This window comes from Molossus molossus, unplaced genomic scaffold (genome assembly GCF_014108415.1).
Source record: "Molossus molossus isolate mMolMol1 unplaced genomic scaffold, mMolMol1.p scaffold_m16_p_4, whole genome shotgun sequence".
In the NCBI taxonomy this organism is placed as follows: domain Eukaryota; kingdom Metazoa; phylum Chordata; class Mammalia; order Chiroptera; family Molossidae; genus Molossus; species Molossus molossus.
The window spans coordinates 46,370,857-46,398,010 of record NW_023425377.1 but is presented as its reverse complement, the minus strand read 5'-3'; the positions used below and the strand labels follow the sequence as shown (position 1 = coordinate 46,398,010).

At 44.1% G+C, this 27,154-nt stretch overlaps 1 protein-coding gene across 7 annotated transcripts in view; it reads left to right on the top strand.

The window, feature by feature from the left end:
* Nucleotides 1-26,871, top strand: part of LOC118616029 (transformation/transcription domain associated protein) — a 173,004-nt gene extending 146,133 nt beyond the window's left edge. For 4 of the 7 annotated variants that reach the window (XM_036241370.1, XM_036241371.1, XM_036241372.1 and 1 more), the window contains exons 66-71: nucleotides 2,350-2,575; nucleotides 3,515-3,732; nucleotides 5,242-5,426; nucleotides 15,904-16,107; nucleotides 16,196-16,390; nucleotides 25,962-26,870. In XM_036241370.1, the coding sequence (XP_036097263.1) occupies nucleotides 2,350-2,575; nucleotides 3,515-3,732; nucleotides 5,242-5,426; nucleotides 15,904-16,107; nucleotides 16,196-16,390; nucleotides 25,962-26,246 (1,313 nt within the window). In that variant the 3' untranslated portion in view covers nucleotides 26,247-26,870. Of the gene's footprint in view, nucleotides 1-2,349; nucleotides 2,576-3,514; nucleotides 3,733-5,241; nucleotides 5,427-15,903; nucleotides 16,108-16,195; nucleotides 16,391-25,961 lie in introns of all 7 variants that reach the window. The other 3 variants (XM_036241367.1, XM_036241369.1, XM_036241366.1) reach the window with 1 other exon arrangement.
* Nucleotides 26,872-27,154: the final 283 nt, after the last annotated feature.

Genomic DNA, 27,154 nt, shown 5'->3' with positions numbered 1-27,154 from the left:
CTGTTGTAGTGTGAGCTGGGCATTGAGGTTGGGAGGCTTCCATGGAAGAACCAACCCTTTTAGGAAAGTGCTCTTTGAAAAATAAAAGTCATTCCCTCTTATATCTTTTACATGGAAGTGTTCCTATCATCTTAGATTTTTTTCTTTGTAAAGTTCATGTGATGTGAGGTCTATCATCCTTCTCTGTAAAAGGAATAGTTTGAGGTTAAAGTTTTATGGAAGCTATCATATTTTACTAAAAAGAGATGATAGTTATTATGTCTTCATCTTAAAATCTCACATTATTAAGTCAGATGTAGTCTGAAATAAACATTTGAAGTGGGACAGATTATCTGGATTTGGAAAAAGAAATGACAAAACCTACAACTTGAAAGAAGATGGCTCTCAGGCTCTGACCACCTTAAACTTGATGAGTTTCAGATGCTTCTGTCTAAGCCCTCCAGTCACTCTGGCCATTCGTGCCCAGGGAAGACCACCTCTGCTCCAGCACTTGGTTCTAGTCTGTGAGGCACTGGGAGGAAGTTCCAAACAGTGCTTCAGGTTATCCCTGAGAGTGAAGACTTCCTTCCCATAGGAACCTATACATGGATGTCCATAGCCATTTTATTTGTAATAGCTCCAGTCTAGAAACTATCCAAGTGCCCCTTGATGGAGAGAGGATGAACGAGTGTGGTACTTCCATCCTCGTATGAAATAAATAAAAAGGATTGAACACACAGCGACTTGGGTGAACCTTAAAGATATTAATACTAAATGCAAAAAGCCATTCTTACAGGATACCTCCTCATGATTTTTGTTCATGAAGTATCTGTGAAATGACATAATACTAGAGATGGAGAATGGATTAGTGGTGGCCAGGCAGGAGGGATGGGTGGGAAGGAGGTGGATGTGGAAATAGGGGTACCACAAGGGAGCTTGGCAATGGACAGGAGAGCACCTTGATTGGGTACTGGTCATGCCAAGAGCCGGTTTGTGCTTGGACAGCTACACCCTCTCTGTTGCCTCCTATGTCAGTGTCATTCGGGCCTTCACCAGTTTCTGGTTCCATATTCATATTGTTGACCCCTCAGCCATTTCCTCTGCACTTACCTGCAGTCCAGTCTGCAGTAGTCCTAGTGAAGGGGAGGTGGGGAGGAGGCAAGTCTCTGCTGAGTTGGCAGGAGGCTCTGCCCCCAGCAAGGCAGTGAGAAGAGAGGCCAGGGATTTGGGCAGGGCCTGTGCCTTTCAGGATAGCCGTGTCCAGGCTTACCCCACACGACCTAACTCTGGGCAGAGGAGAGCGCAGAGGGGCGATGGAGAGGCTTGGCACCCTTGCTGCCTTCAGCTTGCGTGCGAAGGTGCCTCTGCCACATCACATGGTGATCTCATTTGACCTCAGGATAAATCCATCCTTGTCAGTATCAGTACAGTGCCTCCTCGTTCAAACAAAGGGGGTTTTCCTGACCTTTGGGCTCTGGCAAGTTAGGGTGACAAGAATCCCTTCCACCACTGGTGCTAATCTGGGCAGGAAATGAGTTGTTTTTTTTTAAAGATGGATTTCTCAATTTACTTATTTATTATTATTATTTTTTATCTTCACCCAAGGACATTTTTGCATTTATCTTGAGATAGAGCGGGGGAGAGAGAAGGAGGAAAAGAGAGAGAGAAACATTGATGTGAGAGAGAGACACTGGTTGCCACTCACACAACCCCAATTGGGGCCGGGGACCAATTGCAGCTGAGGTACATGCCCTTAGCAGGAACCGAACCCGGGCCTCTCTGGTCCGCAGGCTTTAACCACTTAGCCAAACTGGCCAGGGTAGGACTTTTCAATTTAATTGACCTTTTATTCTTAAGTCTTAAACTCTGAGAACTACATTAACCAGTGTTTTTAATTGCTTAAGTGAAAAGTGTATGTTTTCCACTTTGATATTTTGCCTTAATTCCTTTGGATGAACTGATTTATAACTGAGTCTCCTGGATATTGTCTCCTTCAGCTTTAGTTTGATGACTGTGTTGGCTTTCACACAAGGCCTTAGTTTCCTGGGGTGAGCTTGCTCTAGGGGATGGGAGTTTGATGCTGAGACATTAATGCAGGGGTCTCCCGGGGATCCCCACATTCTTCCTGAAGGGGATGAGGTATGATTGGGGTACGGTCCGTGTGGCCTTGGGAGAGCCAGGCACACCAGGGTTCCACTCTCTCAGGCCCCAGTTTACACAGTGAAGAGCAAGGGGAATTCTAAGGCTTGATACCAGACTAGATGGAAAATAGACCTGCTCCCTAGCTGGGAGGTGCTTGAACACTGATTTTTGGGGTGAATTAGAGATAGTCAGATAACTAAAAATGTTTATTCATATTTTATTTTGAAGATTTTGACTTCAGTGTTCCAGGATCTATGAAGCTTCATAACCTCATTTCTAAATTGAAGAAGTGGATCAAAATTTTGGAGGCCAAAACCAAGCAACTTCCAAAATTCTTCCTCATAGAAGAAAAGTGTCGGTTTTTGAGCAATTTCTCTGCGCAGACAGCTGAAGTAGAAATCCCGGGGGAGTTTCTAATGCCGAAACCGACACACTATTACATCAAGATTGCTCGGTGAGTGAGCTTGACGTGGCTCAATCACTAACACATTCCCTGCCAACAGAGAGACCTGCCAGGTAGACCTGGTGCGGCGTTTCAGGGCACAAGCTTGTCCTGGGATTTGAGTGATCAGCATCTGAAAGTGTCTGGTGTTGACTGATGGGTTAAGTTTCTTGTTGGAGTCAGGTTTGTATTTGCTTCCAAAGAATCTTTTTTCATTCCCTATAGAACTTGACCGAGTAAAGTTTCCCAGTCTTTGTTCACATTTACAGCACAGTGTTCACATAGAATCAGACAGTGGTAGAATTTAGTGGCGTACATTGCATCTCATTTGAAATGTAAGTAGTTCTGTGAAGAGGCTCCTTGAACAAATAGTCAGATGTTTCCTTTTATTTCTAACTCAGACACAGAACTCTGCTTTTCCACAGTCCAGAGTTCAGTTTTCCTTTCCCCCAAACCTGACTTAGGCTCTGGCCAGCCCTCCTCCTCCCTGACCTTTGTCAATGGCTGAGGTCCGTGGTGAGAAGGTGAGGGTAAGGGTATGTCAGTTCCCACACTTGCTCCTCTGGGCACCTACAAGTGCCTTGTGGGGCTGTCCTGCTCCCAGAGGTCAGACCTGGGCCCTCCCAGCTGTGCAGCTGCTATGCTTAGGGCCAGACAATTCACCCACATGTCACTCTTGGTGTTGGACCCCTAGTGTGATTCTATTGAAACTCCAGCTTCATAGTCATGCTTTTTGTTTTTTCTCTGCCATGGTTTCTTCTCTCCTTTTGTGATATAATTGCACTATTTATACCTTGTCAGAATGAGGGTAGGGTATGAATAAATGAACAAATTTAACTACACAGTCTTAATTTTCGTGACAATGCCTACTATTGCTTTTGGAAAGCTTCATTTTCTTTATAAAGAAAAGGATGGGAAATTGAGACTAAGGGAGTTTGCTTACTTTGGCAGGTTTATGCCCAGGGTGGAAATTGTGCAGAAGCACAACACTGCAGCCAGGAGGCTGCACATCCGCGGGCACAACGGCAAGATCTACCCATACCTTGTCATGAACGACGCCTGTCTGACTGAGTCGCGGCGGGAGGAGCGTGTGCTGCAGCTGCTTCGCCTGCTCAACCCCTGTTTAGAGAAGAGGAAGGAAACCACCAAGAGGCACTTATTTTTCACAGGTAGGAGAGCCCCCCCTTGGGTATACCTAGCAATGCACATTTGCCTTTCCAGGTTTTTGCGTGTACTGTCTGTCAGCACTGAGAATGTGCTGAGCTATATCATCAGGGAAGGTCTTACAAGGAGGAGCAGGTCCTTTGACAAGGCTCCTGCTCCTGGAGGAACCCCCCCCCCCCTTCCATCCCTGGCCTTTAGGCTCCTCACTGCAAGATGGGTGCTTCGATGAGTCCTTGGGAAAGAAGGCTCTGTGCCTGTGTCCACTGCTATCTGTGCTCCCCCAGGAATCCCCCATGCTCTGTGAAACCTGGGCTGAAGTGGGAGGCTTGTTGTGGGTCTCTTATCAGCATACCCATTGTTAACTGAGGTCTCTGAACTCCTTCTGGACCACACAGTGTGTGGGCGGTGCCCAAGCAGGCCTTCAGGGAGGGAAACATGACTCGGAAAGTTGGAAGTCCCTGTGAAGGCCACGGGGATCTTGTCAGGTGGCAGCCAGCAGCGTCTGAGTGAGGTTTTTCCATAAATGAGTTGTCCTGGGTGGTTCATGAGAAACCTGTTTCTGTCTGTAATGGGAATAGATGAGACACCTGTTACCCCACCCAGAGAAGAAAGCCAAGGCGAGGAGCCCATTGCAGTGCATGTTCTAGTTGTCTAAGGAACTTTCCTCTGATAACTAAGGGGTAATCTAATCCATTTTGACCTAAAATCTCTTACCCTTAAATGTAATATAGCCAAAATAAGGAGTACATGAAAAACTAATTCTGTAGGAAGCTGTGTGCATTTTGACATGTGTGTAATGTGATCTGTATTCCTGATCCCAGCTATGGGGAAGAGATTGCTCTTTCTTCTTCCAAAGGTACAATCTCTTGATTACCACCAAATGCTAGTCCAAATGTGTGTGTGTGTGTATGTGTGTGTGTGTGTATGTATAAATGCATTGTCTGTCTGTCTGTCTGTCTGTTTATCTATCTATCTATCTATTTATCTATCTATCTATCTATCATCTTCTCAAGTCCTTTTGAATTTGCTTATGGATTGAAGCCAGGGCAGCAAAACAGTAGCTGTGGTTTATCTGACATTAGACCTAAATAATTCTATTCACTAGAAGTCAGAGTGTCTGTGTCACCATGCTGACAGTCCATAGGCAGGTAGTCACAGTGGCCTGAAGTTGGGCACAGGCTCACAGCTGCTCAGCAGTGCACTTGGCAGAGTCTTTTTATTTTTTTTTAAAGATTGCCTTCTAAAGCTTTCTGTTCCATCTCTGTCTTAAACACAGGGTGATGGCAGCTCAGGCTCCATCACCAGCAGATTGAGCTCCATGCCACGTGAGCAACATTCAGTACGTGGTATATGCCCAGAGCTCTTCCAGCTTTGCCCGTTTGCCCCATACCTACTTCCTCTGCTCAGGGCAGGCTGAATCACCTTTGCTCCCAGGACATCCTGAAGCTGAAGCATGTGTGGACCTGTGGTTATTCTCTCTCAGCTGCCCCATTTTTCTCACCCTTTCTCCTCAGTTCCACGAGTTGTGGCGGTGTCCCCGCAGATGCGCCTTGTGGAAGACAACCCCTCTTCTCTTTCCCTGGTGGAGATCTACAAGCAGCGCTGTGCCAAGAAGGGCATTGAGCATGACAACCCCATCTCACGGTACTACGACAGACTGGCCACTGTGCAGGCACGTGGGACACAAGCCAGCCACCAGGTACTAAATCAGGACACGCAGGAGTTTGAGCTGCTGGCCAAAGCCTCAGAAGTGGCTGCTTTCTGTGGTGGTGCTTCCATGCCAAGTGTGCTCAGAAACGGAGCGTGTGTGTGTGTGTGTGTGCGCGCGCGCGCGTGCATGTATTGGAGGGGTGGGTGAGAGGTTTTGTTTTTGGACTTGTGAAATGGTAGAAATGAGATGACCACAGGCCTTAGTGAAGTGACATTTGCTGCAGATTGATTATTGTAATAGGAAAAACCTAAGTTTTCATCCTTGGACAGGTTCCTAATCTTTTACCTGCACTTACAAAACAGCTCAGAAATTAGAATTTTAAAAATAACTTTATGACCAACTCATTGGCACCCAAACCTGGTCTAATATGTACCTTCTTGATGGTCACGTTTATCTGGTTTGTTGCTAGTTGCATTAGATAATGTAGTCTCTCTGCTGTATGTATTTTCTAAAACTCAGAAAGTGGCAGGCCCTGAAACACGTTGGGTCCAGCTCTTTTTGGTGCCCACCTTAGGCTCTTGCCTGTACCCATTGGGTGGACAGAGTTTCCTCTTCACCTTCAGATTTCTGCCCTTGGACAAAGGGCAGTGTGAGCTCATGATGAGAAGCATTTGTCTGGGATTATGTGTGGTACCAAGGGGCAACTTTTTTGGCCTCTGCTCTCCAGGTGCCACCATGGTCCTTCTTGCTTCCCAAGAGGGCCTCATGGGTTCTAGGAGTGCTACCACAGAGCTGGAAACTGTGACCTTGCCTCTACTCATTTCAGGTAGTCTGGGTCCTGGAGGACTTTACTTTGTAGCATTGCTCAGTGCAGGAAGAGCCTTAGGTGGTTCCAGGCCACAGGGTCTGGCACAGCCTCCCACCTTCATGCAGGCACAGCCAGCAGAATCCCTCTGTTCTGACTGGCTTCTGTGGACAGCTCATCACCTCCCTTGGGAATCGGTTTCAGGGCCTCATTTAGGCATAGGTCACTCTGGACCATGGGCAGTTTGAAGTGTTTGTGAGAGATGAATAGGTGGTATTCTTAAGGCTGCATTTGCTTTTGACAGTGTGGAAGCCTGTGGCCTCTATTTGCAACTAAATGTCTGCATCAGATTCCCCTATTGTTTTATCAACAGCATGCTTACCTGATGCTGTCCAGCTTAGAAAGAGTGCTAGGGTTGTGCTGGGCCAATTAGAGATGCTAGCAGCAACACAAAATAATCTCAGCTTCATGCCCTCCTTACTCTTTGTACCCTCGTTTATGGCATTATTAACTCTGTTTCTTTACCCTTTGTATTAAAAAAAAAACCCAAAAAACAACTTTTTTTTCTTTATTGATTTTAGAGAGAGGAAGGCAGAGGGAGAGAGAGATAGAAACATCCATGAGAGAGAACATTGATTGACCTCCTCCTGCATGTCCCCTACTGAGGATTGGGCCCACTACCTGGGCATGTGCCCTGGCTGGGAATCGAACCAGTGACCTCTTGGTGCATGGGTCGACGCTCAGCCAGTGAGCCACACCAGCCGGGCTACCCTTTGCATTTTTATATCACCTCTATTGAGAGATATAATTCACATGTCATAGATTTCATTCACCCTTTAAAATGTACAGTTCAGTGTTTTTAGAATATTCAGAGTTGTACAATCATCACCACTATCTCTCTTTAAAATATTTCATCATCTAAAAAAGAAACCTCATAACCAGTAGTAGTCACACCTTATTCCTCTCTATATCCAGCCTCTGGCAACCTTTTTGTTTCTGAATTTGCTTATTCTGGACATATTATATGAATGGAATCCTACAGTAGGTAGTCTTTGGTGACTGGCTTCTTAGCTTAATGTTCTCAGGGTTCATTCATTTTGTAGCGCGAATCAGTTTATTTCATTTTATTGCTGAATACTATTCTCTTGTGTGAATTATCCATTCATCAGTTGATAGACTTTTGGGTTCTTTCTACTTTCTGAGTGTTATAACTAACGCTGCTGTGAACATTTGTTTTTATTTTTATTATTTTTTTAATTTATTTATTTTTGTTACAGATGTTTCTCCTTTTTCTCCCACTGATTTCCCCCTCCCTGTCCCTCCCCGCCCTGTCCTCAGCTTTGTTGTCCATGTCCATTGTTCATGCATACATGCATATAAGTTCTGGGATTTATCCCTTCCCCCCACACCCCCTCTTCTGGGGATTGTCAGTCTGTACCCCACTTCCACGTCTCTGGGACTACCCCATTCCTCAGACTGTTACGTTCATTATATTCCACAAATAAGTGAGATCATATGATACTTGGCTTTCTCTGTGTGGCTTGTTTTGCTTAGGATGATACTTTCCAGGTCCCTCCATGTCATCTCAAAGGATAAGAGACCTTTCTTTCTTACAGCTGCATAGTACTCCATTGTGTATATGTAGCACAGCTTGTTTATCCATTCGTCTACTGATGGACACTTGGGCAGTTTCCAGATCTTAGCTATTGTAAATAGTGCTGCTATAAACATGGGGGTACATATGTTCTTTCTGATTGGTGTTTCAGGCTTCTTAGGGTATATTCATTCCTAGAAGTGGGATCATTGGGTCAAATGGCAGTTCAATTTTTAATTTTTTGAGGTAACACCATATTGTTTTCCATAGTGGATGCACCAGTCTTCATTCCCACCAGCAGTGTACTAGAGTCCCCTTCTCTTCACATCCTCGCCAACACTTGTTGTTTGATGATTTGTTGATGGTGGCCATTCTGACAGGTGTGAGGTGATACCTCATTGTTGTTTTAATTTGCATCTCTCTGATGATTAGTGATGTTGAGCATTTCTTCATACGTCTCTCGGTCATTTGTATGTCCTGTTTGGAGAGGTGTCTATTTTGTTCCTCTGCCTATTTTTTAATTGGGTTCTTTGTCTTCCTTTTGTTGAGTTGTATGAGCACTCTATATATTTTGGAAATTAACCTTTTATCTGATGTATCGTTGGCAATTATGCTCTCCCATACAGTGGGTTGCCTTTCCATTTTGGTGGTTGTTTCTTTTGCTGAACAGAAGCTTTTTAGTTTGATATAGTCCCATGTGTTCATTTTCTCCTTTGTTTCTGTTGCCTTAGGTGATGTATCAGTGAAAATTCTGCTGAGTATGATGTCTGAAATTTTGTTGCCTACATTTTCTTCTAGGATTTTTATGGATTCATGAGTCACATTTAATTCTTTTTTCCATTTTGAGTTTATTCTTGTGTATGGTGTAAGTTGATGGTCTAGTTTCATTTTTTTGCATGTAGCTGTCCAATTTTCCCAACACCATTTATTAAAGAGGCTGTTTTGACTCCACTGTTTGCTCTTGTCACCTTTGTCAAATATTAATTGAGCATATTGCCTTGGGTCCATTTCAGGGTTGTCTGTTCTGTTCTATTGATCAATGTATCTGTTCTTGTGCTAGTACCAGGCTGTTTTGATTACCAGAAATCTGGTAATGTGATCCCTCCAACTTCGTCCTTCTTTTTCAAGATTGCTGTGGCTATTTGGGGTCATTTTTGGTTCCATATGAACTTTTGAAGTATTCTAGTTCTGTGAAGTATGTCATTGGTATTTTGATGGGGATTGCATTGAATCTAGAGATTGCTTTGGGTAGTATGGACATTTTAATGATGTTAATTCTTCCAATCCATGAACAAGGTATGTGCTTCCACTTGTTATATCTTCCTCTGTTTGTTTGTTCAATGACCTGTAGTTTTCTGCGAATAGGTCCTTTATTTCTTTGGTTAAGTTTAGTCCTAGGTACCTTAATTTTTTTGCTGCGATGGTAAATGGGATTGATTTTTTAGTTTCTCTTTCTGTGACTTCCTCTGCCTATTTTTTAATTGGGTTCTTTGTCCTCCTTTTGTTGAGTTGTATGAGTACACTATATATTTTGGAAATTAACCCCTTATCTGATGTATCATTGGTAATGATGTTCTCCCATACAATGGGTTGCCTTTACATTTTAATGGTTGTTTCTTTTGCTGTGCAGCTTTTTAGTTTGATGTAGTCCCATGTGTTCATTTTTCCCTTTGTTTCTGTTGCCTTAGGTGATGTAGCAGTGAAAATTCTGCTGTGTATACTATCCGAAATTTTGTTGCCTACATTTTCTTATAGAATTTTTATGGATTCACGGGTTACATTTAATTCCTTTTTCCATTTTGAGTTTATTCTTGTGTATAGTGTAAGTTGATGGTCTAGTTTCATATTTTTGCATGTAGCTGTCCAATTTTCCCAACACCATTTATTAAAGAGGCTGTCTTTACTCCATTGTATGCTCTTGCCTCCTTTGTCAAATGTTAATTAAGCATAATGTCTTGGGTCTATTTCTGGGTTTTCTATTCTGTTCCACTGGTCTATATGCCTGTTCTTGTTCCAATACCAAGCTGTTTTGATTACAGTAGCTTTAAAGTATAACCTGATATTTGGTATTCTGATCCCACCTAATTTGTCCTTTTTTTTTCAAGATTGCTGTGGCTATTCGGGGTCTTTTTTGGTTCCACGTGAACTTTTGAAGTATTTGTTCTAGTTCTGTGAAATATGTCGTTGGTATTTTGATGGGGATTGCATTGAATCTATAGATTGCTTTGGGTAATAAGGACATTTTAATGATATTAATTTTTGAATCCATGAACGAGGTATGTGCTTCCACTTTTTTATATCTTCCTCTATTTCTTTTCTCAATATACTGTAGTTTTCTGCAAATAGGTCCTTTACTTCTTTGGTTACGTTTATTACTGGGTATCTTAATTTTTTTGCCACGATGGTAAATGGGATTGTTTTTTCAGTTTCTCTTTCTATGACTTCATCATTGGTGTATAAGAATGGAGTCGATTTCTTGATGTTAATTTTGTATCCTACTACTTTGCCAAATTCATTTATTACGTCTAGTAGATTTCTGATAAAGTCTTTAGGGTTTTCTATGTATAATATCATGTCATCTGCAAATAATGAGTTTCATTTCCTCCCTTCCAATTTGGATCGCTTTTATTTTTTCTTCATGTCTGATTGCTGTGGCTAAGACTTCCAGTACAATATTAAATAAGAGTAGCGAAAATGGACACCCTGTCTTGTTCCTTTTCTTAAGGGAAATGATTTTACTTTCTGCTCAGAGAATGATGTTGGGTGTAGGTCTTTCATATATGGCCTTTATTATGTCGAGATATGATCCCTCTATTCCCACTTTGCTGAGTGTCTTTATCAGAAATGGATGTTGGATTTTATCAAATGCTTTTACAGCATCTATTGATATGATCATGTGGTTATTATACTTCATTTTGTTTATGTGGTGTATCAAATTTATTGATTTGTGAATATGGTACCATCCTTGCATCCCTGGGATGAATCCCACTTGATCATGGTGAATACTTTTTTTGATGTATTGCTGGATCCGATTTGCTAGTATTTTCTTCAGGATTTTGGCATCTATGTTCATCAGGAATATTGGCCTGTAGTTTTCTTTCTTTGTAGTGTCTTTTTCTGGTTTTGGAATTAGGATTATGCTGGCCTCATAAAACAAGTTTGGAAGTCTTCCTTCTTGAATTTTTTGAAATAGTTTGAGGAGAATGGGTGTTAGTTCTTTTTTGAATGTTTGGTAAAACTCCCCCTTGAAGCCATCTGGGCCTGAGCTTTTGTTTGCTGGGAGAGTCTTGATTACCTCTTCAATTTCCTTAGTTGTTATTGGTCTGTTCAAGTTTTCTCTCTCTTCCTGGTCCAGTTTGGGAGACTGTGTGTTTCTAGAAATTTGTCCATTTCCCTTAGATGGTCAAATTTGTTGCCATACAATGTTCATAGTAGCTGTTAACGATCTTTTGTATTTCTGTGGTGTCAGTTGTTACTTCTCTTTCATTTCTGATTTTGTGCATTTGGGTTCTCTCTCTTTGTTTCTTGGTGAGTCTAGCTAAGGGTCCATCAATCTTGTTTATCTTTTCGGAAAACCTGCTCTTTGTTTCACTGATCCTTTGAATTGTTTTTTTTTTTTGGTCTCTATGTCATTTATTTCTGCTCTGATCTTTACTATTTCCTTCCTTCTACTTGCTCTGGGGTTTTCTTTTTGTTTGCTTTCTAGTTTTTTAAGTTGTGAGGTTAGTCTATTAGAAATTTTTCTTGTTTCATGTGAACATTTTTTTTTTTTTTTTTTAATCCTCACCCGAGGACATTTTTCCACTTTTTGTTCAGATAGAGCAGGAGGGAGAGAGAGGAAGAGAAAGAGAGAGAAACATCGATGTGAAGGGACACATCGAGTGGCTGCCACCCGCACGACCAACCAGGGCCGGGGACAAACTGCAACCCAGGTACGTGCCCTTAGCGGGAACCGAACCCGGGTCTCTCCGGACCGCAGGCCGACGCTCTAACCGCTGAGCCAAACCGGCCAGGGCTCATGTGAACATTTATGTACATGTTTTTGTGTGAACATATGTGTTTATTCCTGTTTAAAAAATTTTTTTATGGATTTCTTATTTTATTGTATTTTTTTATCTTCACCCGAGGATTTTTTTCCATGTATCTTCAGACAGAGTGGGAGGGAGAGGGAGAGAAAAAGAGAGAGAGAGACACAGACTGGCTGCCTCCTGCATGACCCCTGGGCCCTTGGCTGAACAGCAACCGAGGTACGTGCCTCTGACCAGAATCAATCCCAAGACTCATTGGTCCATGGGCTGATGCTCTAACCACTGAGCAATCCAGGCTGGGCTCTTTTTAGAATGAGAGGGAGGGAGAGTGAAAGAGAGGGAGGGAGGGAGGGAGGGAGGGAGGGAGGGAGAGAGCGAGAGCGAGACCGAGAGAGAGAGAGAGAGAGAGAGAGAGAGAGAGAAACAGAAACATTGATGAGAGGGAGGAGCATCAACATCAATTGGCTGCTTCCTGCACCCTCCCTACTGGGGATTGAGCCTGCAACCTGGGCATGTGTCCTGACTGGGAATCGAACCAGCAACCTCTTGGTGCATGGGTCGATGCTTAACCACTGAGTCATACCAGTTGGGCTGTTTTGATACAAGTAGAAATACTGGATTCTATGGTCGCTCTTACATATTTAACATTTTGATGAACTGCTAAACTGTTTCTCCAAAATGATTGCAATGTATGAGGATTCTAATTTCTCTACTTTGTTGTCAGCGCTTATTATTGTCTATCTGGTTTTTTTTTTTTTTTTTTTTTTTTTAATTCTTACCCGAGGACATTTTTGCATAGAGCAAGGGAGGGGGGAGAGAAACATCAATGTGAGAGAGACACAACGACTGGTTGCCACCCATGTGATCCCAACCAGGGCCGGAACAAAATGCAACCAAGGTATGTGCCCTTAGTGGAAAGTGAACCTGGGTCTCTCTGGATGGCAGGCCGACGCTCTAACCGCTGAACCATACTGGCCAGGGCTATTGTCTATCTTTTTTTAAGATTTTTTTTTCAATTACAGTTGACAAACATTATTATATTACTTTCTAGTGTACACCCTAGTGATTAGACATTACATGGCTTACTAAGTGATCATCCTTATAAATCTTGCACCCATCTGACACCTTGCGTAGCTACTAGACTATTATTGACTACATTCCCTATGTTGTTCTTTACATCTTCATGACTATTCTGTACCTACCAATTTGTACTTCTTAATCCCTTCACCTTTTTCACCCATCCCGCCAACCGTCCTTCTATCTGGCAACCAACAAAAAGTTCTCTGTATCTTTCAGTCTGTTTCTGTTCTGCTTGTTCGCTTATTTATTCATTTTTTTTTAGATTCAGTTGTTGATAGATATGTATTGCCATTTTATCGTTTGTATTTTGGTCTATTTTTTCTTCTGCGTCTTCTGAAGGAAGACTCTCTTTTCAAAATTGATTTTAATAGAGAAAGAATGAGAAACATCAATTTGTTGTTCCACTTATTTATGCATTCATAGGTTGTTTCCTGTATGTGCCCTGACTGGGGATTGAACTTGTAACCTTGGCATATGGGGACATCACTCTAATCAACTGAGCTACCCAGCCAGGTTAAAGAAGAGCCTTTAACATTTCATGTGATACTGGTTTGGTGACTATGAACTACTTCAGCATTTTCTTGTCTGTGAAGCTCTCTATCTGTTTTTTTATTATGATATCCTAGTGGGTGTGAAGAGCTAGCTCATGTTTGTTTTGTTTTTTATCCTCACCCGAGGACATTTTTCCACTTTTTTGTTCAGGTAGATTGGGAGGGAGAGAGAGGAACAGAGAGAGAGAGGGAGAAACATCGACGTGAAAGGGACACATCGAGTGGCTGCCACCCACACGACCAACTAGGGCCGGGGACAAACTGCAACCGAGGTACGTGCCCTTAGTGGGAACGGAACCCAGGTCTCTCTGGACCACAGGCCGATGTTCTAACCGCTGAGCCAAACTGGCCAGGGCTCATGTTGTTGATAACTATTGATATTGCGTATCCTTTCATGTGCTAACTTTGGCTATTTGCATATTTTATTTGGGAAAAAGTCTATTCAGTGCCTTCGCTCATTTTTAAATTGGATGATTTGTCTTTTCATTGTTGATTCTAAGAATTCTTTATATGTTTTGGATGCAAGTGACTTGATACAAGTAACATAACTTTTTTCCTTTGTTTCCTGTGTAGTGGCTATGTTTTTTTTTTTAATCCTCATCCAAGGATGTGCTTATTGATTTTGAGGGGGAGAGAAAGAGAGATAAAAAGAGAACAAGAGAAAGGAAGGAAACATGAGTGTATGAGATGTGAGAGAGAAACATTATTGCCTTCCCTTATATGTCCCAACTGGGGATCGAACCCACAACCTTTTGGTGTATGGATGACGCTCCATCCAACTGAGCCACACCATCCAGGGCTTGGCTCTGTTTTTCTGATTCTTTTCCTTTTTTTCTTTTTAGAGAGAGAGAGAGAGAAAAACATTGATGTGAGAGAGATACATTGACCAGCTGCCTTCTGCGTGGCCCCCCACCTCCACCCCCATTGGGGATCTAGCCCAGGCATATGCCCTGACTGAGAATCAAACCAGTATCTTTCAGCCCATGGGACGACACTCAGTCCACTGAGCCACACCAGCTGGGCGTTTTTCTGATTCTTACATGTCATAATTTTTTTGTTGAAAACTGGACATTTTGAATAATATGATTATTAAATAATATATTTATTTAAAAGGATCTGGAATTCAGATCCCTCCCCCCTAAGGGTGGTGGTTGTTGCTGTCTGTCTGTTCAGTGACTTTCTTGGATGGACTCTATGAAGTCTGTTTGTCATATGCAGCCCTTGCAGCTCTGCTTGGCTTCCCCAGCTCTTTCTCTTGGTTAGCAGCCTCTTGTGCGCTCCAGCTGGCATCAGGGCCTCAGCACCCTCCCTGGTAAATGGCTGTTCCTTGTTGTTGTCATCAAATGCCTTTCCATAAGGATGTTCCTCACTGAGTGAACTCTTAGTTCAATTGGAGGCAAGCCTGATGAATGAGACTTTTTTCAGGGAGCCTGCCAGACAGGTCAAATAGTTACAGTTCTCTGGGGATGAGGCTTTCTTTGGGATCACCAAACCCACTCTGCTCACTCCTTTGCCTTTGAGTTTTTACAGCTGCCATTGTTAGAAGGCTGTTCTGGAGCTGTGGTGAAGGGGGTGGAGTGGAGGGAATAATGTCACTGATGAGCTTACTGCTTTCACCAGGATTGACTTATTTTTTCTTGACTAAAAGGTGCTCAGATTATTGAAAGCCTTTTTTTAATATCCAGAATTCTGGAAAAGATTATTTTGATGTTTTTTGCCAATGTTCCTACTGTTTTTATGGAGGAGCAGATTTTGGAAGTCCTCACTCTGCTATCCCAGAAATGATCTTTTCCATTTTACAGATGAGGAAATGAACAGAAACTGGATGTGTATTTGATGGTCTGCATGATTCTGGGTTGCTAAGGACCTACATTCTAGTGGTTATTTCAGAGAATATGGTGGGATTTAGTCCAAAATAAACCTTGTACCTTTCTTTACCAGTTGGTCTGCCAGGAACTTAATTAATGCAATAAACTTTTTATTTAGGCCATCTCTAAATTTGTGATGTTTCAGATAGTCTTGTGAGTCTTCCAGTAGAGAATTCAGTTTTAAGTGTTGTATGTTTGTTCTAATTTTAGACTAGCTCCTTCGGTTTATAAAACTTTTGTCTTTTAACAGTCTTAGATATTAAGTGGTGTTGTTGATTTCTAACAGTTCTTTTGTTCTTTTTGTTAATTGACCTGGCATATTCTGTAGTTAGTAAGTTATATTATTCAGATATTTGCTTAAATGTTTGGTAAGACCTCACACATCATGCATCCAGAGCTTTGAGACAGCTCTGTTGTTGCTCTGAGCATAAGACGTGAAGCCTGGAGGGAAACTGACTGATTTTGTGCATCCTCACGTTTAGTCAAAGGATACTGCATGTGTTATTTGTGCTAAGTAAGAAGTTACAATTTGAGAGTTATCCTTTTGAAGGAAAAAAATAAGTGAGATGGAAGATTTATGGAGTGATATATCATTTCAGGTCCTTCGAGACATCCTCAAGGAAGTTCAGAGTAACATGGTGCCCCGCAGCATGCTGAGAGAGTGGGCCCTGCACACTTTCCCCAACGCCACAGACTACTGGACGTTCCGGAAGATGTTCACCATCCAGCTTGCACTGATTGGTTTTGCAGAGTTCGTCTTGCATTTAAATAGGCTCAACCCTGAGATGTTACAGATTGCTCAGGTAATTTGGTATGAAAAGCCAGATTCTCTCCTGTAAACATCTGCATTCTGCTGTTTTAAGTTCTAAAGTGCTTCCTTTTGAAATTTAGGACACTGGCAAACTGAACGTTGCCTACTTTCGATTTGATATAAATGACGCGACTGGAGACCTAGATGCCAATCGTCCTGTTCCTTTTCGCCTTACACCCAATATTTCTGAATTTCTGACCACCATTGGCGTCTCTGGCCCCTTGACTGCCTCCATGATTGCTGTTGCCCGGTGCTTCGCTCAACCAAACTTTAAGGTAGGTCACAAAGTCATCTGTGAAAAGCACAGGCAGGGTTACGCAGTACACGTGGTGACCTCACAGGAAGTGCTGATCTGGTCACGAGGCAGAGAGCTGGGTTAGCAGAGTTCATTGTTGCTGCACAGTGAAAGCTTCTTCACTTGGGAAAGGGGGTTTAAAAAGAAGTGTTCAGGAACCTAGAGCCTTTATTGGCTAATCTTCCCCAGCTGTTACCATTGCATGCATGTCAGTTTTGTTTATTCCATTTTATAGCTACCTTTTCTTTCTCATTTGCAAACTTTTTTGTCTCTGTGGGGTGGTCCCTGCCTTAACCAGGCTGTGGTGATGGGGCCTACAGGAATGTGGGATGGGAGGCACATTGTGAACTCCCAATGATGTAAGATGTGGCAGGATGCCCTTGGCCATGTGAGGGTGTGCAACAGCTCTGTCCACGGTGCCAGGACGGCAACATGTCTGCCATTTCCCGGCACTGTCTCGGTTCCTGGCATGGGACTGCATGCACTGATGGATTCTCATCACCTTCTCCCAGCAGTTGTGCAGATGGGGGAACTGAGGCCAGGGAAGGTAAGCAGCATGTTAGAGGTCATATAGCCAGGGAGGACCTCTCTCCCCACAGTTGAGGAGAGAACACAATTTACTTTTTTTTTTTTAATTCTCACCCGATGACACTTTTGCATTTATCTTCAGATCGAGCGGGAGGGGGGGAGGGGAGAGAGAGAGAAACATTGATGGAATGAAACACAAGTGGTTGCCACCCACACGGCCCTGGCCAGGGCCGGGGACAAACTGCAACCGAGGTATGTGCCATTAGCGGGAACCAAACCTGGGACTCTGTGGTCCGCGGGCCAATGCTCTAACCACTGAGCAGAACCTACCAGGGCACAATTTACTTTTTTTGTTTTTTAACTTATGAGATCAGCAGTATTTTTTTTCTTTTCCTTTTTTTTCTCCTTCAGATAAGCAGTTTGGGCCTAGGGGAGGCTTCAGACACTAATTGCTTTCCCAAAGCATTTACTCGGAACAGTTTAAAAAAAAATTTTTTTTAATTAACTTATTTTTGTTACAGATGTTTCTCCTTTTTCCCCCATTGACACCCTCCCCCCCCCCCGCCCTGTCCCCAGCTTTGTTATCTATATCCATTAGTTATGCGTACATGCATGTAAGTTCTGTGGTTTATCTCTTCCCTCCTCCCCCACCCCCTTCTGAGGATTGTCAGTCTGTACCCTACTTCCTCATCTCATCTCTATGTCCTCTTTGGAGAGGTGTCTCTTTAGGTCCTGTGCCCATTTTTTCATTGGGTTGTCTGTCTTCCTTTTGTTGCGTCGTGTGAGTACTCTATATATTTTGGAAATTAACCCTTTATCTGATGTATCATTGGCAATTATGGTCTCCCATATAGTGGGTTCCCTTTCCATTTTGATGGTTGTTTTGTTTGCTGTCCAAAAGTTTATATGGAACCAAAAAGACCCTGAATAGCCACAGTAATCTTGAAAAAGAACAAAGTAAGAGGATCACAATACGAGATATCAGGTTATACTACAAAGCCACTGTAATCAAAACAACCTGGTACTGGCACAAGAACAGGCAGATAGACCAGTGGAACAGAACAGAGAACCCAGAAATGGACCCAAGGCAATATGCTCAATTAATATTTGACAGAGGTGGCAAGAGCATACAGTGGAGTCAAAACAGCCTCCTTAGTAAATGGTGTTGGGAAAATTGGACAGCTGCATTCAAAAAAATGAAGCTAGACCACCAACTTACACTATACACAAGAATAAACTAAAAATGGATAAAAGATTTAAATGTGACCTGTAAATCCATAAAAATCCTAGAAGAAAACGCAGGCAACAAAATTTCAGACATCATACGCAGCAGAATTTTTGCTGATACATCACCTAAGGCAAGAGAAACAAAGGAAAAAATGAACACATGGGACTACATCAAACTAAAAAGCTTCAGAACAGGTTTTTTTTTTTAATATATTTTTTTCTTTATTGATATTAGAGAGAGAGAAGAAGTGAGAGGGAGAGAGAGATGGAAACATCGATGAGAGAGAACATCAACTGGCCGCCTCCTGCATGCCCCCCACTGGACTGGGCCCACAACCTGGGCATGTGTCCTGACCGGGAATTGAACTGGTGACCTTTTGGTGCATGGGTCGACGCTCAACTGCTGAGTCACACTAGTCGGACATGAACAGTTTTTAAATTATTGAATAAACTCTTAATTGTGAACAAGGGCTTTATATTATATGCATATCTTGCTCTTTCTGGTGTTCAGTTGTACATATCCATCATGTGGAATGCTGTTTTGGGAAATAAATAGCCATTAGGTTTCTTTTTGGTGAGGAGTTTGTGCTCTAATGCAGTGAATTAGCAATTCACTGTTACCCAAATATGACGGTCTGGGTTAGATAGAAATGTTACACTTCTGGAAGTAATTTTATGGTAATTCTTAGAATGGCATTTAATTTGAAACCTCTAAAAAGAATGAAGAAGGCTGTCTTTATTTACTTTTAAATTTATTTTTCAATTACAATTGACATTCAATATTATGTTAGTTTCAATTGTATAGCATAGTGGTGAGACATTTATATGACTCATGAAGTGATCACCCCAGTAAGTCTAGTACCAGTATGACACCAGACATAGTTATTACAATATAATTGGCTATATTCCCTATGCTGTACTTCACATCCCTGTGAATATTCTGCACTTTTTTTTTTAATCCTCAGCTGAGGATATTTTTTCATTTATCTTTAGACAGATTAGAAGGGAGGGGGAGAGAGAGACAGAGAGAAACATCGATGTGAGAAGAGACACATTGACTGGTTGCTTCCCACGCAAGCCCAACCAGGGCCGGGGATGAAATGCAACCAGGATACATGCCCTTGGCTGGAATCGTACCTGGGTCTCATTAGTCCGCAAGCCAACACTCTACCACTGAGCCAAACTGGCTAGGGCACTGTGACTATTCTGTAACTACCAATTTGTACTTCTTAATCCCTTCACCCTTTTCACCCAGCCCCCCAACTGGCCATCATCAATTTGTTCTCTGTATCTATTCATTTCTGTTTTGTTTGATTGTTTATTTTGTTTTTTTTAGATTTCCCATATAAGTGAAATTCTATATATTTGTCTTTCTCCATGTAACTTATTTCACTAGCATAATACCCACTAGGTCCATCCATGTTATTGCAAATGGCAAGATTTTATTCTTTTTTGTGGGTAATACTCCATTGTATATTTGTACCACTACTTTTTTATCTACTTGTCTATTGATTGCACCTGGGTTACTTCCATAGCTTGGCTATTGTAAATAATGCTGCAGTGAACGTGTGTGCGCGCACATGCGTGTGCATGCATATGTATATGCAGTGGTGCATATATATTTTCGTTTCTTGTTTTTTTTTCTTTTTTGGTACATGCCCCTAGCGGGAACTGAACCCGGAACTCTGGTCCACAGGCCAACGCTCCAACTGCTGAGCCAAACCGGCCAGGGCTATATTTTTGAATTACTGTTTTGAATTTCTTCAGATAAATACTCAGCAATGGAATTGCTAGATCATGTGGTAGATCTGTTTTTACTGTTTTCTACAGTGGCTGCACAGATTTGCAATCCCACCAACAGTGTACATCCTCACCAACACTTGTTTGTTGTTTTATTGATAATAAGGCTCTCCTTATTTATTTTTATTTTTTAAAATATGTTTCTATTTTTTTAAAACTTATTTTTTATTGTTGAATGTATTGCAGATGTCCTCCTTTATCCCCTGTTGACCACCTCTTCCTCCCCGCTCCCACCCTGCCTTCCCCACGCTGTCGTCTGTGTTTATTGGTTACTCATATAAGTTTATAGTTCTTTGGTTTATCTCTTCCTCCCCCACCCCTTCTCTTTGAGGTTCCTCAGTCAAAAAACCAATTTATACTACTTTTTTTTTTTTAATTGATCTTAGAAGAAGGGAGAAGGAGAGAGAAATAGAAACATCGATGAGAGAAAACATCGATTGGCTGCCTCCTGCATGCCCCCCACTGGGGATCAGGCCCACCTGGGCATGTGCCCTGTCTGGGAATCAAACTGGCGACCTCCCACTGAGCCATACCAGCCGGGCCGATTTGTACTTTTTAAAAAAATTTTTTTAATCCTCACCTGAGGACATTTTTTTTTTTTTTCCTGCATGTATCTTCAGGTAGAGTGGGAGGGAGAGAGGGAAGAAGAGAGAGAGAGAGAAACATCGACATGAGAGAGACACATTGAGACCCCAACTGGGGCCGGGGACAAACTGCAACCGAGGTACGTGCCCTTAGTGGGAACCAAACCCGGGACTTCCGGTTAATGGGCTGATGCTCTAACCACTTAACAAACTGGCCAGGGCCAATTTGTACTCCTTAATCACTACACCTTTTTCGCCCATTCCCCCAACCCCCCCCTAATCTGGCAACTATCAAAAAGCTCTCAATGAGTTGTTTCTGTTGTTTGTTCAATTTGTTTGTAGATTCATTTGTTATATAGATATGTATTTATTGCCATTTTATTGTTCATATTTTTTATCTTTTTCTTTAAGAATACTCATCAACATTTCATATAATACTGGTTGGGTGGTGATGAACACCTTTAGCTTTTTCTTGTCTGGGAAACTCTTGATATGGCCATCAATTCTAAATGATAGCTTTGCAGGATAGAGTACTCTTGGTTGTAGGGCATTGCTTTTCATCACTTTGAGTTTGTCTTGCCACTCCTTTCTGGTCTGCAAAGTTTCCTTTGAGAAATCAGCTGACAGTTTTATGGGAGCTCCCTTATAGGTAACTAACTGCTTTTCTCTTGCTGCTTCTAAGATTTTCTTTTTGCATTTAACTTTTGGCATTTTGATGATGATGTGTCTTGGTGTGGGCTTCTTTGGGTTCATCTTGGTTGGGTCTGTCTGTGCTTCCTGGACTTGTATGTCTGTTTCCTTCACCAGGTTAGAGAAGTGTTCTGTCATTATTTTTTCAAATAGCTTTTTAATTTCTTGCTTTCTCTCTCTTCTCCTTCTGGCAGCCCCATGATGAGAATGTTGGTATGCTTGAAGTTGTCCCAGAGACTCCTTATACTATTCTCATTTTTCTGGATTCTTTTTTCTGTTTGCTGTTCTGATTGGGTGTTTTTTGCTTCCTTATGTTCCAAATTGATGGTTTGCTTCTTGGCTTTACCTACTCTACTATTGGTTCCCTATCAATTATTCTTTATTTCAGTTAGTGTCTCCATTTCTTTTTTTTTTTTTTTTTATCCTCACCCGAGGACATTTTCCATTTTTTGTTCAGGTAGCGTGGGGGTGGTGGGGGGAGAGGAACAGAGAGAGAGAGAGAAACATTGATGTGAAAGGGACACATCGAGTGGCTGCCACCCGCACAACCGACCAGGGCTGGGGACAAACTGCAACCGAGGTACATGCCCTTAGCGGGAACCGAACCCGGGTCTCTCAGGACCGCAGGCCGATGCTCTAACCGCTGAGCCAAACCGGCCAGGGCGGTGTCTCCTTCATTTCTGATTGATCCTTTTTTTTTTTTTTTTTTTGCTCTTGAGGCCCTTACTAAGTTCATTGTAACCAGTGTTTTGAACTCTGCATCTGTTAGATTGCTTATCTCCATTTCATTTAGTTGTTTTTCTGGAGTTTTGTTCTGTTCTTTTATTTGGGACATGTTTCTTTGTCTCCTCATTTTGGCTACTTTCCTGTGTTTGTTTCCATGTATTAGGTAGAGTTGTAATGTCTCCTAGGCTTTGTAGGGTGGCCTGTTGTAGTAGGTGTCCTGTAGGGTCCAGTGGCACAGCCTCCCTGATCACCCAGCTGGGTACTTGAGGTGCACCCCTAGTATGGACTGTACACCCTTCTGTTGTAATTGAGTCTTTTTTTTTTTATCCTCACCCGAGGACATTTTCTCATTTTTTGTACAGATAGAGTGGGAGGGAGAAAGAGGAAGAGAGAGAGAGAGAGAAACATCGACGTGAAAGAGACACATTGAGTGGTTGCCATCCACATGACCAACCAGGGCCGGGAACAAACTGCAACCGAGGTACATGCCCTTAGCGGGAACCGAACCCGGGTCTCTCCAGACCGCAGGCTGACGCTCTAACCGCTGAGCCAAACCGGCCAGGGCTCTAATTGAGTCTTGATTGCCGTTGGCACATCAGTGGGAGGGATTGACTCAGGCTGATCATCTGCAAGGACTGGCTGTGCCCACTGACCACTGACCTCTGACTACCTTGGATGATCAGCTGTGCAGGGGCCCACCACACAGAACAAGACTTACTTCAGCAGTGCTCTGGTACCCCCTGAGTCCACTCCTTGAGTGTGTCACTTGTGGAGGTGGATGGATGGTGGTGCTTCAGTGTGGTCTGAAGTTGTCCACTGGGCGTGCTGGCTCTGGGGCAAGGCCATCCACTACCTGGGTTCTACCCAGGGTCACCTGGCATAAGCTACAGAGTAATCTTCAGATGGCTGCTGCTTGTGCTGGGCTTGTGGGTTCCAAGGCAAAGCCAAGTTGTGAACCAAGGCTGGCTGCTATAGTGCCTGGCTTGGTGCTACTTAACGAGAGGTATGGGGCTCACTGAGGCCAGAAGCTGCTTGTTTGAGAGAATTTAGAAAATCTGAAGTGGGATCAAAGACAGGCCAATCCTATGGTAAAGCCACTGGAAACAGTTTGGGTGGGCCTGAAGATTTGGTGGGGCGGGACCTCAGTGTGAGCCAGGTTGCTGGAGTCCCAGATATGGCAGCTGTCTGCCGCCCCAGGGAAGGGCTCACCAAAGGAACAGAGGCCTCTGACAGCTGTCTGTCTGGGAGAAAGCTGTCTCTCTAGCTCTCACTCCAATGCCAAACAGCTCAGTTCTTCCCCGTATGTCTCTGGTGACTTTCAAGCTGCCTCCCCAGAGCTGGAGCCCAGAAGGAGAGAGTCCGAGTAAGTCCAGGCCCTTTATAAGGAGCTGCCTGGGGCTCCAGCAGCCGCAGCCTCCCTCAGCCTCAGTTCCTGCTGCTTTTTCCATCTAGAAGTTATGGGGACTTCTCTTCCTGGCACTGGAACCCTGAGCTGGGCACCTGGTGTGGGACGGGGACTCCTTGCTCCTCAGGGAGGACCTTCCCAGCAGAGATGTCCCTCATGATTTTTGTCCACCACATGTGGGTGTGGGACCAGCCTGTGTCTCCGCCCCTCCTACCATTTTTGATTTGGCTTCTTTAATTTCGTAGTTGTAGGACTTCCATTCAGCTCAATTTTTCAGGTGGTTCTGAATGATGGTTGTTCTGTAGTTTAGTTGTAATTTTGATGTGGTTGTGGGAGGAGGTGATACTGTGTTTACCTTCCTTGTCATCTTGACCGGAAGTCCTAAATATGTTTACTGATTTTTTTTAGAGAGAGAAGAAGGGAGAGGGAAAGAAAGATAGAAACATGAGAGAGAAACATCCATTGGCTAGTGCCTGTACACCCCCTACTAGGGATCATGCTCGCAACCCAGGCATGTGCCTTGACTGGGAATTGCATTAGCAACCTTTTGGTTCATGGGATGATGCTCAGTCACTGGACTGCACAGGCTGGCTGCTCTTTTTATTGTAAAGGCCTGTTACAGCTTAGAGTGACACCAGATGTCACTCATTGCATAAACTGTGTTGGTACAGATGGGAAGAAATTGGGCCTTCTCCAAACTCTGCACCCACGGCCAGTGTGGCTCAGTGGTTGAGTGTTGTCCCATGGACTGAGAGGTCCTGATTTGATTCTTGGTCAGGGTGCATGCCCGGGTTTTGGGCTTGATCCTCAGTAGGGAGTGTGCAGGAGGCAGCCGATTGATGTGTCTCTCAAATCAGTGTTTCTAACTCTCCCTTCCTTGTTCTCTAAAAAATCAACAAACTCTGGGCCAAAATTTCTTCACAGCCTAGATGTAGTGAATGGCCTTTACATTAAGCTAAAATGTAGACCATTTTGTATAGGAATCTCTTCTAAAAATACACTCTGTTAGCACCTAGTAACACAGAATATAACCCTTGACATATCAGTGTGAGGTTCCTTTGGAACAGTGCTGGTGCCTGGAATGAGAGCGTCAGACCCTCTTGAGTGTGACAGTGCATTGTCGTCGCATCTCTCGGTTCTTGGAGATGTGCAGTGTTCCTGCTCAGTCCGTCTCTTCAGTTTCCCTCCTGTCTTTTCTCGGTGATCTCAGTACGAAAGTCCTGCCTCTGGGTCCCCTGCCCCTTCTCCTCCAGCTTCTCTCCCTGCGGCACTCACTGTCCATCCTGCCACATCATCTCCCAGGCACCACCTCCCGTCTTTCCAGCTCCCTCCCTTGAGTTCCAGTTCCAGTGAGTCCATGACCTTGGCAGGAGCTGCAACTTCAGCTCCTCTTTCCCAGCTCCCTCTTCTTCAGCGTAGATTCCCTGGGTGGTCGTCCTGCTTGCTCTGACCACACTTGCTTGTTGAAAGTCCAGCATTGGCAAAACCCAGCCTCTGTAGACTCCTTGCCCCTGGGGAGACAAGTGGGTGCAGAAGACCCCACCACAGAGTGGCCTTCATATCTGGAAAGTCGGGTTTTATTCTGGCACTGTAAATGTAATACCAAGGCCCATGTGGTGCACGTGTGCTTGTGTCTCAAGTCTGCGCCACGTTCATCCGTCATAGGATGTGCCCCCCTCTGGCTGGTCCCTCCACGTCAGCTCATACCTGGGGGGTTCCCTCCCCTTGTGCATGGACCCCAGCCCCTCAGGCAGTACTCCCCAGCATCAAGCGGTGGTCTCAGTAGTGTCTCCTCACTTCTTTACGTTTATTCACTCTTTAATCTTCACGTAATTTCAGGGGAGAGGCTTTATTATTGTGCCCTGCTTATAAAAGGAGAAATGGAGGCACAGAGAGGGTTCAGTAACTCTCTGAAGGTCCCCCAGGTGGGAAGTGGTAGAGCTGGGGTGGGGACTTGGTCTGTACTGGGACCAGAGGGGCCTGGGGCAGTTCTCCCCGGCCCTCAGGCCTCACCAAATGGACTCCTGCTGCTCAGGCCTCTGCATGCTGCTCCCTTGTCCTGAGGCGTGTGTCCTCCAGCACCCACACGCCCTGCACCCTTGATTCCTTTCTGTCTGCACCAAGTGTGACTCCACAGGCCCTCTTGAGACAACCTGCAGCCTTCCTCACCTGCTCCCATGAACACCTGGCACCTTTCACATTTTGGGACATGAGCCTTCTGTGGGTAGGGGTGTCAGTATTTCTGATTGTTCACTCTTAGCTGCCTGAGGAGGCCCTCCATAGGTACTCGGGTGCATGGGGTGGAAGAGGAGCAGACAGATTGGCCCCATAAGCAGCGTGAGGCAGCAGATGCCCTTGGGTGCATGTGCCCTGGCTCTGTCGGAGCTGGATGGAGGCCGTGCCTTGACGCTGAGGCTTTCTGGCTACTGCTCCTGGTGGAGGAGCAGTTTATACCCAGGTGGCTTCCTAGCACATCTGCAGGGCACATGCTCTGGCCTGGGGGTGACTGGGCCAAGCTTGTTCTTGTTGGGAAGCAGCCCCTGTAGTCATTCTTGCTCAAACAGGAATCATTTCATTCTCTCCTCACACAGGTGGATGGCATCCTGAAAACCGTGCTCCGGGATGAGATTATTGCTTGGCACAAAAAAACGCAGGAGGACACTTCCTCTCCTCTCTCGGCCGCTGGGCAGCCAGAGAACATGGACAGTCAGCAGCTCGTCTCCCTGGTTCAGAAAGCTGTCACCGCCATCATGGCCCGCCTGCACAACCTCGCGCAGTTTGAAGGCGGGGAGAGCAAAGTGAGCACCCTGGTGGCTGCCGCAAACAGTCTGGACAACCTGTGCCGCATGGACCCTGCCTGGCACCCCTGGCTGTGACAGCAGGTGCCCCGCAGGGCGTGCAGGGCGCCTCCGGCTCCAGCCGCCGGCTTCCGGCAGAGGTGAGTTGTTTGGAGGGAGCTGAAGCCCGGTGGTGAGGCGGTACGGATGCGGAGATGAGACTGCGCGAAGCTTATAACAACCTTTCAACAAACCAGGATTCCCCAGGCTGTGGCTTCTCTGTGAATTCATCGTTCCCACCCCTACCAAACTGTAGGAGACGATTCTAGAACGTCCTTTTAAACTCTCCAGAAGGAACACTGACAGGAGCTTCGTGCTTTTGTACAGACCTTTGTGTCAGCTGCACAGAAAACCCACTTTGTTAGAGAAACAGGAAATTGTGAACAAATCCTGCTGGTTTTACCCTAAGCACAAACTTTTATACTGCGTGAGCCAGAGCTGGGAATGCCATCGAGCGTTTGACCTGGAGCCACTGGAGCTCGGCACTGGGAGGGCCGGCGGGGATGTAACTTGACCGGCCAGCTCCCTGGATGTCTTGTAGACATTTACTGTCGTCATACCTGTAAAATCACTTCTTCCTAATTTAAAAAAAAGCAACAGAAGTTTAACTCCAGTCTGTGTTCACATTTTTATGAGTATTGAGAATGTTCTATCTAAATTTGTACAGTGTGATTTTTTTTTTAGAATAAATATTTTATAAAAGGATGTGTTAAAATGCCTATTTCTGTGAAGTGTTTCCTCTGCCTGTATGTCCCTGTGGTCCTTGGGGACTGGCAGGCCTCTGGGCAGGCTCTCAGCTTGGAACTCGGGTCTGAACCACACTCAGCATGTTGGTGATGGTGACAAGGCAGCTGGTCCTGTCTTTGATGATGGGACAGTGTGCCCAGGAACCTGGTCCCTTTCAGCTGTTTCCATACTCAGGGCTACTGCCCTGTACCCTGTGTGTG